This window comes from Neopelma chrysocephalum, unplaced genomic scaffold (genome assembly GCF_003984885.1).
Source record: "Neopelma chrysocephalum unplaced genomic scaffold, ASM398488v2 Primary Assembly neopelma1_68b, whole genome shotgun sequence".
Taxonomy (NCBI): Eukaryota; Metazoa; Chordata; class Aves; order Passeriformes; family Pipridae; genus Neopelma; species Neopelma chrysocephalum.
This window is the reverse complement of record NW_020897728.1, coordinates 1,905,549-1,917,692: the sequence shown is the minus strand read 5'-3', so window position 1 is coordinate 1,917,692 and position 12,144 is coordinate 1,905,549. Positions and strand designations below refer to the sequence as shown.

The window sequence follows — 12,144 nt, the reverse complement described above, 5'->3', positions numbered from 1 at the left end:
CCCCATATTACATCCTCTGAAGTGTATGTCTGGCTGGGAATCAGATAAGAGGAGGATTCTTAGAGGGTCTGTGGGCTTAAACCCATAGTACTGGTTCCCCAATATCCCCACCTCTAAGCAGAAGTAATTATATCAACAAAACTGGGTTCCTGCAAGTCTCATCTCAATGTACTGAGAGAATTAACCAGAGAATTTAACTTGAGTTTGGCCTGCAATGAGCCAAACTGGCTCCCAGAACCAGCTGTTGACTAAGCTAGAAACAGCTCAACAAGTTGTACATTTTTAGGAGCTGTAAAGAGACAGGACAGAAGACACCTATCATGCTGAGTGTTCATGTCCCATGTATGTTCCTTCAGTGGGTCAGAAGACACAAGTGCCAGACTCATCTTGAGATCCCATCCCTGAACACTCAGAGAAGCTGCTGATCTACAGATTTGCATATTATTTTTTTCTAAGTATAGAAAAAAATAAAAGAAAAAACCTAAATGTACTTAAAACTAAAACTGCACTGTTTTTCCAGCACTCCTTATAAGCAACAGAGGGAAGTTTTTGAATGGCCTGTGAGGTGCTTTGCAAGCAGAGGCTCTGACAGTAAGGCTGTGGCTTTTGCTAACCACGACAAGTTGGAAGCCCAGCCTGGTAAATCCTCATTAACAATCCCCAGTAACAAACTGCAGTGACTTGTCTTGGCTCCCACTTCTCACTGTCTATTAGCTTGTTATGGTAGCTGAAAGCTGGAACCAAAGCTGTGGCTCTCACACCAACACAAGAGCTCTCACTTCGCTCTGTTCCTTCCTCGCATGTCCGTTTTTAAGTCTCGCTGCTTTTGACAGCTCCCTGTTCTGCCTCGTTTGGCAACTCTCAGGGATGCCATTCCCCTTCACATTTTCCCTTCTTTTTTGTTTTCCCATCTGTGTTTTCCTCACACCTTTTATTTAAGCCCCGACTCGGGAGCTCTGTGTTCCCTCCCTCCATCTGCCTCGTCCCCTGCCCTCGGACAAACGCGAGGCTCCGCCGGTTAAACCCACACCAGCAGGAACACTGGCTGGGGTCAGGGTTGCATAATGCATGACCTGGAAAGCACAAAAGCCCATCAGCACTAACAGGCAGCAACTACAAGTTATTTAAAAAGCAGAGTCCCCAGATGAACCCGAATGCTGGCTAAGCACACGCGATGTATGGAGAGCGAGCCACCAAGGGCACAACGCTCCCGACCCGCAACAGTCACAGGAGGAGCAGTTCACAAAGGGAAGGGCAGGGCACAGGGTGGGATGCAGCCTGTATTCAACAGCCAGGAGAATGCAGAAAGCACACCAATGTTCTGCCACTCTGCAGTCTGAGCCTGTGAATAGAAAAGCTTAAAATAAAGGTACAGCAGGTGAAAGCTGCGGGCCTGATTCTGCAGGAGCCAAAAGCCTTGCAAGCTGAGAGATGAGCCACGTGGGAGGAAACAGCAGCAACCAAACCAGACACAATATGAATTCTTCACCTAGTGTGAGCTAAACATGTTGGCTGTGAATATGAAAAACCCTCAGTACACAAAAATGTCACCTGAAATCAAAATGTGCAGAGGGACTGGGAGAGTCCTTAACTCTGAGAGCTGCAGTCAGAACAGAGGGATGTATCTGGGTCCCTGTGACTGCCCCTGCTGCAACAGCCTGCAGCAAAGGACTCAAATCCAAAGGGATCTCTGGTGCACAGTGACCTCAGCTCAGGCAAAGGCCAAGCACAGCAGACAGGGCAGTTCTCCAGGCAGAGGTGGCAGAGGGTGGAGGGGACACCGTGATGATGGGAAAAGTGCTCCCAGCAGAGGTTCCCAAGCTCTACTGACCCACCCAGCGTGCTGTGAAGAGCTTTATAATGTCATGGAGTAACTTCTCTGCTTCCACAGCACTTCATTCCTCTGCAGAGTCCTGAAGGGAACACGTGGCCAGTGGGGCACACTTTGGGAATGACTTACTTTGTCTATTCTTTATTGAGGTCTGTTCTTCCTGGATTGTGGTGTCTGTGACTCTGGCAAAGGCAGTTGCTGTGGAACAGTACCCATGATGAACCAAATATGATGAAACCATACTAGAAAAAAAGAAAATACAAAGAGATGAAGAGACATTGGTGAAACAGGGTCATCACACTGGAGAAAAAAAAAGAAATCAACACAACAGAAGTTGCAATTTCAGTGACAAACTCAGCTTGCTTAGGACATAACCAGGGTCCTACTTCTGGGTCCAAACAGTGTAAATTTACAGGAGAGGCACCACATCCTCTGCAAACAGGAGGGAGGCTCTAAATTCACCTTACAGAGGGGAAAAAACCAAAATATTAAGACTCTTAATGCATATACAGTATTTATTGATTTGATGACTGCTGTCCAAGGGTCACTTGTAAGGTCTCAGTACTATGTTACTGCCAGTGACACCCTATATAGATACAAATCTGAATCTCAGAGAGGTTCATGGCTTTCAAGTAGATGTAAAAAAGAAAAAAATATTCTGGTCCTGAATTTCTTCCATCACTTATTTTGCCAGCAATTATATCTTTAGTAGTTGAATCTCCTCATGAATTCTACACATTCACAGATACTCTGATCTGATGACTGTCAGCAGTGATTTTAAAAACATAAACACACTTTGAAGCTGCATTTTCAAAAAATGTTGCGGGGGAGGAGGAAGCATCACCACCAGAAAACAAACACAACAACATCATCTTTCTGAACAGACCATTTCTAACACACTTGTGCCTTCCCAGGACATGGTGAGTAAATATTAATGCTCACTGGATTTTAACAAAATCTAAAGAACCAGCACAGGATTTCAAAGCTTGTCATGATGAATCTCAAAAAAAGGCTGGAAGCAGTCAAAAAAGGGATATTTTTGCAGTGCACTTGGTTGTATTTCACAGAGTCTTTCAGCAAAGCCTCTCAAAGAAATAGTGTTATGATGTGTTATGAGGAAAGGTCCAACAAGGTTAAATATTCAGTTAAATAACAGAGGGGCAAAAAAATGGTCTGTTTTACCAGGGAAAGGAAAAAAACCCACTCTAGTGCTGCAGGAATCCACCAACATGTTCATAAAATTAAGGCTGACACTGCACTCACCCACTGCAGGTCTTTTTTATGTTCAAAGCTCATAGGATCATAGATCATTAAGGCTGGAAAGGACCTCCAACATCCACAAGTCCAACCTTTGATCAAACACCATCATGTCAATTAAGCCACAGCACTAAGTGCCACATCCAGTTGTTTCTTGAACACTTCCAGGGATGGTGACTCCACCACTTCTCTGGACAGACTCCTCCTATGCCTGACCAGCCTTTCAATGAATAAATTCTTCCTGATGTCCAATCTAAGCCTCCTCTGCTGCAACTTGAGGCCCTTTCCTCTTGTCCCATCACTCACATGTTACCTGGGAGAAGAGACCGACCCCCACCTGGCCACAGCCTCCTGTCAGGGAGTTGTAGAGAGCAAGAAGGTCCCCCCTGAGCCTCCTTTCCTCCAGGCTGGACCCCCCCAGCTCCCTCAGCTGCTCCTAATCAGACTTGAGCTCCAGATCCTTCCATGGGCCCACTGCCCTTCTCTGGACACACTCCAGCACCTCAGTGTGTCTTCAGGCAGAAGATACTCCCAAACTCTGACAACTTTTGTCAATTGTTCTCATCAAGTCCCACTCAATCCTTTTTGCAGTGGGAACTGCATTCAGTATTCACAGATTTATAAAGTGTCATAATGTGCTTTCAGTTTTTGGAAGCCTTTAGTTTAGTCTATTTCTTGCTCTTTCATTTCCAGGTTCAGCTGATTTACGTCCTGGCTTTTCTCCTGTGTTAAAAAGAGTTTTCATGGTGTCCTCTCCCCTTCCCCCAGTGCATCACCTCAAAACGTTATGTTCCTCCATCCCTACAATCTTTCATGCATTTTTAGCTGAAAACTTCTCCCATACCTTTTACATTTCAAACAGCAGCAACCCACACAGGGAAGACCAACAAAACGTAGGGTAAAACAATTCGAGCAAAAACGCAGCGAGGGGCAATTTTTGCCATCAGAGAGCATCAATCAGCATTTAAAGCCTAAGAAAATGGAAGAAGGTGAACACCAGGGCAGGGACTCACTTCTGCAGCATGGCTTGCCACTCGCCCAGCCTGTCTCCTATGGGAAACCGCTTAATGGTGCTCTGGATCTTCGCCCTCCACTCCCTCATGTAGTCCTCGATGTCGAACACAAAGGGCTGCTGCCCAAAGTTGGCATCCACGATCTCTCCTGGAGTCTGGAGACCCACTGTGGGGTAGAGATTTGACTGGGAAGGGAGGAAAAAAAAAACAACAAACCCCTGTGTTAAATGCAGCTTTCTCTTTCTGGTTCCAGTTATGTGGTTTGTTGAGACAAAAGAGCCGCTCTTTAAATTGAAATAAATATAATGGGATAGGAAGAGGGAACAGCCCTTTAGGTGCTTCTCAGGGAAACCTGTGACTTATTGTGCAGTTTTAAAAGTTACTGCATAAAACCAGAACAACAGGTTCAATCTCCCAGTAGCCTGTGATTGAGCTGTGACTGCTTCTGTAGATGGCTTAGTTTTCTGCGATTTCTACCAAAGTTCAAGATGCAGCAGATAATAATTAATATAATAATAATTAACATGGTATTTAATATAGTAATAATAGAATAAGAATAATAATGAGAAGAATCAATGCAAGGTGCATCATCTCAAACAACAGATCTGTGTGTTCTCTGCTGTTTCAACTGAATTATTTTATTCCTTGGAAGTCGTTATCAGGATATTTGACAGATGAATTTCATACTAAGAACAAGCCTATGGATCCAAATGGAAGCTTTGACACACCACCAGGACATGGGGAAAAGAGAAAGGTTCCCATCATGAAAATACCTCTAAAATTCAGCCAGTAATTCAGCTTCTAAAGATGATCTAATCGAAAATAGGTGGCCAAAGTCTATCTAGAAGTTCTCTGAATTCACACTATTTTAAGAATAAATTGTGGATACAAACTGATCCCTGAACCCACTTAGATGTTGGGAAAAGAGAAACAGCATCAGAAAAGGTACAGGGGTGACACGATACAGAAGAGCTATCAGAGGAAAATGCTGTATTTACAGTCAGTCTTTCTATTCTTTCAAAAGTGGATGACAAGGAAATATCTCTAGTAAGGGATCAGATCTTTTTCACAGACCATACTTAAGACTTTTCTATTAACTGTTTAGTATTATGAACCCAAGAACTTCCAAAGCCAGGAACCAGACACCCAAAATACTTGGAAGTGAGAAGGAAAAAAACCCCAATTTACAAGATATCATGTATTTTTCAGCCACTTCTGGGTATGTTAATTTTTCAGGGGAAGCTGCTTCCCCTCAACTTCTCTAAAATCATCTCAGAGTTAAAATTCCATTTCTCACACATGGGATGTGTTCTCTCTGTTTAGCAACTGTTGGGAACTACATGTATCTCCAGCATCCTGCCAGATGCAGGGAGAGATTATCCCAGAGACCACTGACCTGCCAAGTTCTTCAGGAACACCTTCCCCGTGACATCTGGACCATCTCTTGCCCCCAGTGTTGGTGGCCAGTTGCTCACAACCCCCTTGCTAATCTTGACCTGTTTTTGACCCCCTCCTCCCTTTCCACTCCTGCAATCCCAACCTGGGCTCTTCCACATTCTGCTTTTTTTCATTTCCTATTGTTTTGGCAAACCTCCAGGCAGGATAGACCTGACACAGGCTTGTATAAGTAAGAGTTAGGCCTAAGCATTGGCTTAAACTGGCAAAAAAAGGGGAAATTCCCTCTGTGGGAACTCACTTCTATTTCAAGCAGTTATTTTGGTATTAACTTCAGCTTGTGCTAAGCCAAAATGTGGTTTTTCCCACTGTTGTATTTTTGTACAAATGCAAACAGCCTTTAGAGGAAACTGAAACAAGACCAAATATGTTTCATTGTGTCTGACGCTGGTTTTCAACTTAAAGGATCCACTTTAGCTTCCTAATACTGCAAATATTGCAAAATATTGTCTTCACCAGTTGCCTCTGAAAGGGGAATTTTGGAACAAGCACTTCAAGGAAATGATTTCTAAACTAGTGTTGTTTTGAAGGGTCAATTTAATTCCTTGTGCAATCTCACTGACGTGCAAACCCTAAAAGTTATTTAAGCTTAAAATGCAGGGAAGTAATGGGGCTTATTGGCCAAGCTTCTCACTGATGTGTGTTACCTGTCAGCTTCCCATGGGCTGTAACACAAGGAAAAGCTCTCACAGCCCCTCCTGGGGGATCAGATCCACAGCCAAAAATTCGTGTGGAGCTGCTCAAACCAGAGCACTTCAAGGGTCACTCAGGTAAGTTTTCTGTTCCCACTCCTGTCTGCAGTTAAATTTTTAGGCTGCAGCTTTAGAAGGTGAAGAACACAGATTGCATTCCACCTCTTTCCTGTGATGGATGCTTTCTCCTCTTTACCTTAAAATGACTGGATATTGTGTTTGAGCCTGGATCACAGTGCTGTAACAAATGGAAAAATCCCACCTGCAAATTACATCAAATTCCCTGTTACCTCAAGACTTCCACAATCTCTGACAATAGTCATTATACTTAAAATAAAACAAAAGCCTGTCTTGGGTTTGGCACCCTCTTCTTCAGGAAAGGCACTGGTAACCTCAACTGTCTGGGACAACCAAGAATCCATGGATCAAGGGAGTAAAAAGGGCCAGAAGAAGACATGGAATACATCAAGGGTGAAGGAAGAAGGCAGTAATCCAAGGGAAGGATATTGGAAAAGAGAATGATGAAGTTGAGTGCCAGCAGCAGAGCCATTTAGTATATGGAGAGGAACATCCAAAATCCACATGGAGGCAGAAGTCTCCCATCCTTGCTCACATCCAAAGTTAAGGGGTGACATGACCCACACAGGCTTCTCTTGTCCTCTTTTTAAAGAGGAATTATCTCATGAAGGATAATTCTCAATAGCAGGAGGCCTACAGGGCATCAGCTGTTCTCCTTCCTGGCCCAGAAAAACAGTGTTATGGATTAGCTGCTGCTGTAAAAGCCAGAAGGGGATTTCCACGGAAAACAGCTCAGCAAACTGGCTGGTAAAAGGCACAGAGACACCAATTAACCACTGGAGACTCCACTGTGAGGCATCTGAGTAGCTGATCCCAAAACCCACCTGACCAGGTCTTCTCCCAGTTTCACACTAAAACATTTCCTCTGCACAGGACACAGATGAACGAGCCCCAGATCCTGCCAGGATGATCTGGCCAGATCAAGGAACAGCAGGATGGGATATGAGAGGCTACTCTATAACTTTGCACAAATACCCCTCACAGTCAAAGCTGCATTTGGAAGATGGTGACCTGCAAAGAAGTCTGAATCCTTGCTTTAATTCCTGGAGAAGAAGCAACATATTCTTAGAGGTGGCATGTGAGTAGCCCACAAACCCAGTCACAGGATCAGGAAGTTTCAGAAAAAGGAGCATCCACATCATTCAGTAATGTCTGTTACCATGTGGTTTTTTTTTAAACAGGGCATCAAACAGAAAAAAAATCACCCCCCCCACTCTTCCCCCTCCCTTCTGTTTGCATCCTTAGTTAAAATACTGAAAATAGGTGTACTTACAGGGAGGTCTGTAAAGGCTATACCTGTGGGGGGAAAAATATTAGAATTAAAAAGACAAAGGATTTTTTTTCCTGCTTGCCTGCATCCTCAACATGCTACAAAACATTAATGTATTTCAGTAAATCCTGGCTTTGACACTGCATTTCACCACCTGACATATTTAGAAGTAAATTCCCTCCCCAGCCCCCTCCACTGCAAAGTTTTGCATCTGAAGAAAGGTTCAGGGTTTCCGATATCTCTCCCAAAAATTTGATTTTCTCAACGCAGCTCCTCTTTCCTTTGCTTCTCCCTCTGTCACTATGAAGGAGTTAGTTTGCAAGACTTCTCCCTCTGTCACTATGAAGGAGTTAGTTTGCAAGACCATTTCAGCCTGAAATGGTAATTTAAACCAGTTTTAGGAGTCAACACAGGAAACAAACAATTACTATTCAAAACAGCACGGATCCGAAATCAAGCGGTCGGAAAGAAATCCTAAATATTTTACTAAATAAACATCCAACGAAGTTAAATTAACATCCTGGCAGATAGCCAATATGGTTTAAGGAACATCCTGGCAGTTTGGACCTTGCCTGTTGAGCGCCCTCTCCATACCCAACCAAAAATTGTGTATACAGGTGATGTTGAGCAGCTGGCTGAGGACAGTGTTCAGCAAGCACTTCTCTCACCTCCTCACATTGCCCAAATATTATTCCTCACTCAGACCTTTTTTTTTTTTCCCACTTTGCAGTTGTTTTGCTCAGCTGGATGAAAGCTTGTTTCTACCCTCATGCCAGAATGAGGTCAATCTCCTTGAGCCTGTTGTCCTGGAGTCCTCCTCTGCCCCCAGCATCACTCGGAGCCAAAGGTGGCCCGGCTCGTGTTGCTGTGCAGCTGGAAGCTGCTTCCAGCACATGGACAAGGATACGGGTTTTGAGTGGACTACAAGGTGGGTGGAAAATTGGCTGCACCGTCAGGATCGAAGGGTTGTGATCAGCAGCTCAAAGTCCAGGAGTTGTCCCTCAGGGATCGATGGCAGGGCCAATACAGTTTAAAGTCTTTGCTAATGACCCCGGTGATGGGATGGAGTGTGGTCACAGCTGCCACCAAACAGCAGAGTGGACAACAGCCTGCAGGGCACGGGGCTACAGCTGGAGAAATGATCCAGCACAAACCCCCCAGAGCTCAATAAAAGCAACTGAAGAGCCCTGCCACCAGGTTGTAATATTCCCAGAAAACAGGACAGGCTGGGTCTGGCTGGAGAGAAAGCAGAAGAGGATTCAGGGTCTTGCTGGGCAACAAGGAGAGCAGAGTGGTGGGTCTGTGCAGTGAGGGACATCAACCACATCCTGAGCTGTATTAGTGAGAGTAGAGCTGGGCTGTATTAGTAAAAGTATAGGTTAAAGGAAGGGATTTTTCCCTTCTCTTCCAACCCTTGTGAGTCTACACAGAGGTATGATGTCCACTTTTGGGCTCTCCAACACAAGACACACTGAGACTGGAGTGAGTCCAGCAGAAGCCAGCAAGACAAAGCGAGGCCAAGGGAAAAGCCACTGTTCAGGCTTAAAAACATTAGGGCAGACACTTGTTGCTGCCTACAACTACCTTATGGGAGGGTATAGAAAAGATTTTTCTCAGAGATGCTTGGTGGCAGGAGACAGGAGGCAACAGAGACCAGCTGCAACATGGGGAAGTCTGATTAGAAAAATTCAGTATGAATGTGGTCAAACACTGAATTAGGGGACCAGAAAAAAACCCTGGGTGACCTCCATTCTTGAAGACAGTAAAAGCTTGACGAGTTTCTGAGCAACATGATCTAGCTGGGCCTGCTTTCAGCAGGGTGTTGGACACATGACCCCAAGAGATCCCTCCCAGTGAAAATTACTCTGTGATTCTATAAATAAACTTATTACATTGCCCTTACGATAAGAAAAGTGTATGTTTTGCACCTTTTGTTACACAACTAAGACTAATAAAATGCTTTATGCCACAGCACTCGATCTGTTGCACAAACACTTCTGCTTAGAGTTCATCCTGCATCTGCTCTGCTCCACATCTGCACCCAGCAAACTCAACAGCACAGAGTGAAACAATCACAGCTCCAACCAGGCAGCTGAATGTGAACCTGCATCCTCTCTCTTCAGCACCTCCAAACCCTGCATCCAATTTAAAACATCAACCTTCACAAATTTAAGGACATAAGAACTGGACAATTCAAGAGGTCAGGAGGCAAGAGCAAAGGTGTGAAGAGCCTCTCCTCTAAGTCCACAATGTTAACATGATCATCAAGGCAGTGATATAAAGGCACTAAATGAAGGGGGCACAAAGAGATCAATACCTTCACCTGCCATCTAATCAAAGGACTTCCAGCTTTCCATGACTAAAACACACTTATGCACCTCCCCATGCACACAACATGTTCGTGGACCTCCTGGCCCATCTCTACTCTCCACCCAGTAACAATCATCCTCTCTGCCTCACAGTTGGCCACTGTCCTCACAAGACGTTTCAGAATACAATTTGCACAAGACAACATGCATTTGGGTGTGGAGCCATGGCACTCCCCTGCCTGCATGTCAGGATACTCCTCCAGCATCTGTTTAGGCAACCACGATGCAGAGAATCCTTAGGCAGTGCTGATGGATTGCAATAAGCACCAACACATTCAACTATGAGCAACCTGATCCAGTGAAAGGTGTCCCTGCCCACAGCAGAGTAGTTGGAACGAGGTGACCTTTAAGGTGTCTTCCAACCCAAACCATTCCAGGATTCTGTGATTTTAAATTTGATTAATCTGAAGTGTTGTTTTAAACAACATGCTCTTGCTCTCTGCAAACTTCATTTGAAGTTTTGGGGACAAACCTATTAAACCTGGGACTGACACCAGTGGATCTCTATGACAACAGATTTCTTCATTATCCCTAATGTTTCCCTTAGTCTCTAAACTGGCTGCAGAATGGATATTTTACTTTACAGGTTAACTTGGTCTTTCCAAGAGCCTGCACTAGAACTCAAGCTACATGAAGTTTTCTATGCCAAGACTTCAGAGGGTTGTGTGCTCTTTTTATAGCCCTGCTGCTCCATTTACCTTGGTCTGCTGTCACAGTCTGAGATCTGAGACACTCCTACATTAGTCCCCCAGCAAACTCATCCACTTAAACCCAGAGACCTGTAGCAGTCACATCCTCTCCTTTATGTCCTGGGCCAAGACTTTCCACTTAATGGCTGGAGCCCCAACATTTCTCCCTCCTTCTCTCCTAATTCACCCTCACCACACTTCCAGCCACATCTCATTGTACTTTTTACTGCCAGGACTCTGCTCAGAACCTGTCAAAAGTGTTTCATCAGCAGCCAGAAGACATTCAAGACATTTTCCAGAACAGAGAATTAAGACTACATACGATGTCAAACAGTTTTCATGTGACGTCTCCAAACAAAGTTCAAGACTTAGCTCCAACCAGAACATCCAGAATTTGTGATGGCCAAGAAAACAGTTCTTATACAGTGCTCCTGATGGATCTGATTAAATGAAAAAGTATGGAGACAATGGAAGATAAAAGTTAAGCAACAGAAGAAATTGCAAAGAAAACAAAAGGGGGGTGTCTAATTAACAGATGAAAAGGAGAGGACTGAAATGGTGAAGAGAGAATTGGAAAGACAAAGCTACAGTAATTCCATTAAAAGCAAGACAAATTCAAACTCTGAAACCCTACTCTCAAGCTAACTGGCCTCACAAAGGGGCTCATTAGTCTCATGAATATTTTTAGTATCTGCAGCAGGATTACACAATGACCTCATCTCCTAAGAGGAGATGTAGACAGCTACAGGGGCTTTATGTCAGGGAACATCAGGAAAAAACACATTCAACCCTTTCCTGGTAAACCCTGGGTTTGCACAACACCGAAATGACATTCTCAAGTTAGCACAAAATATCATGAAAAGTTCAAGATCTTCAAGGAGATGCTTCCATCAGTGAAGAAAGCATTCTGACTTCCAGATAAATTGCCTCTGCCTCCATTTGGCCTCGGTTCCTCTGCTGACACTTGCCTCACCTCCTCCCTCACATGTGTCCTCCTGAGCCCACGAGGAGCTGTGTCACAGCCAGGTGACTGCAATCTGTGGTCAAGGGCTCCTCTCCTCAGCAATCCACAGGAAGCACTTCTCTTGGACGCTGTGTTTCTTTTCCAGTGACACAAACAGACACTACTGGCCCTTAACAATAGTCTTCCTGGATGAGGTTTTCATTCTGCTTTTGTAAAAAAAGGCAGTAAAATGTTCCTGCAGCTCTTGTGGGGTCACCCAGCAAGGACTGAGGTCTGCTGCTCTGTGGCACTTCCATCCCTGTCTCCTCTAACCACACCATCTCTCCTCTCTCAGTACAACCATTATGTTGCCACAGCTCAAAGAGAAGCTGGTACACACAGCAGCCAGTTGTGAATGCTCAGCTGAGTCTTCCACCTGGCATTTTCTCAGACAGCTCATGTCTTGCACTGTATGTCTGAAGAGCCCAAGAGGACACCCAGGGCACGGCAGTGCTGATATCTGATGCTGTTCTCCAAGCACAGTTCC

The 12,144-nt window shown here is 44.6% G+C and overlaps 1 protein-coding gene across 3 annotated transcripts in view; it reads right to left on the bottom strand.

Annotated features, from left to right (window-relative positions):
• Positions 1-12,144, bottom strand: part of RANBP10 (RAN binding protein 10) — a 68,412-nt gene that overhangs the window by 14,208 nt on the left and 42,060 nt on the right. For 2 of the 3 annotated variants that reach the window (XM_027685267.1, XM_027685266.1), the window contains 3 exons: positions 7,600-7,622; positions 4,102-4,286; positions 1,961-2,073 (listed from right to left, as the gene is read on the bottom strand). In XM_027685267.1, the coding sequence (XP_027541068.1) occupies positions 1,961-2,073; positions 4,102-4,286; positions 7,600-7,622 (321 nt within the window). Of the gene's footprint in view, positions 1-1,960; positions 2,074-4,101; positions 4,287-7,599; positions 7,623-10,976; positions 11,095-12,144 lie in introns of all 3 variants that reach the window. The other variant, XM_027685268.1, reaches the window with a different exon arrangement.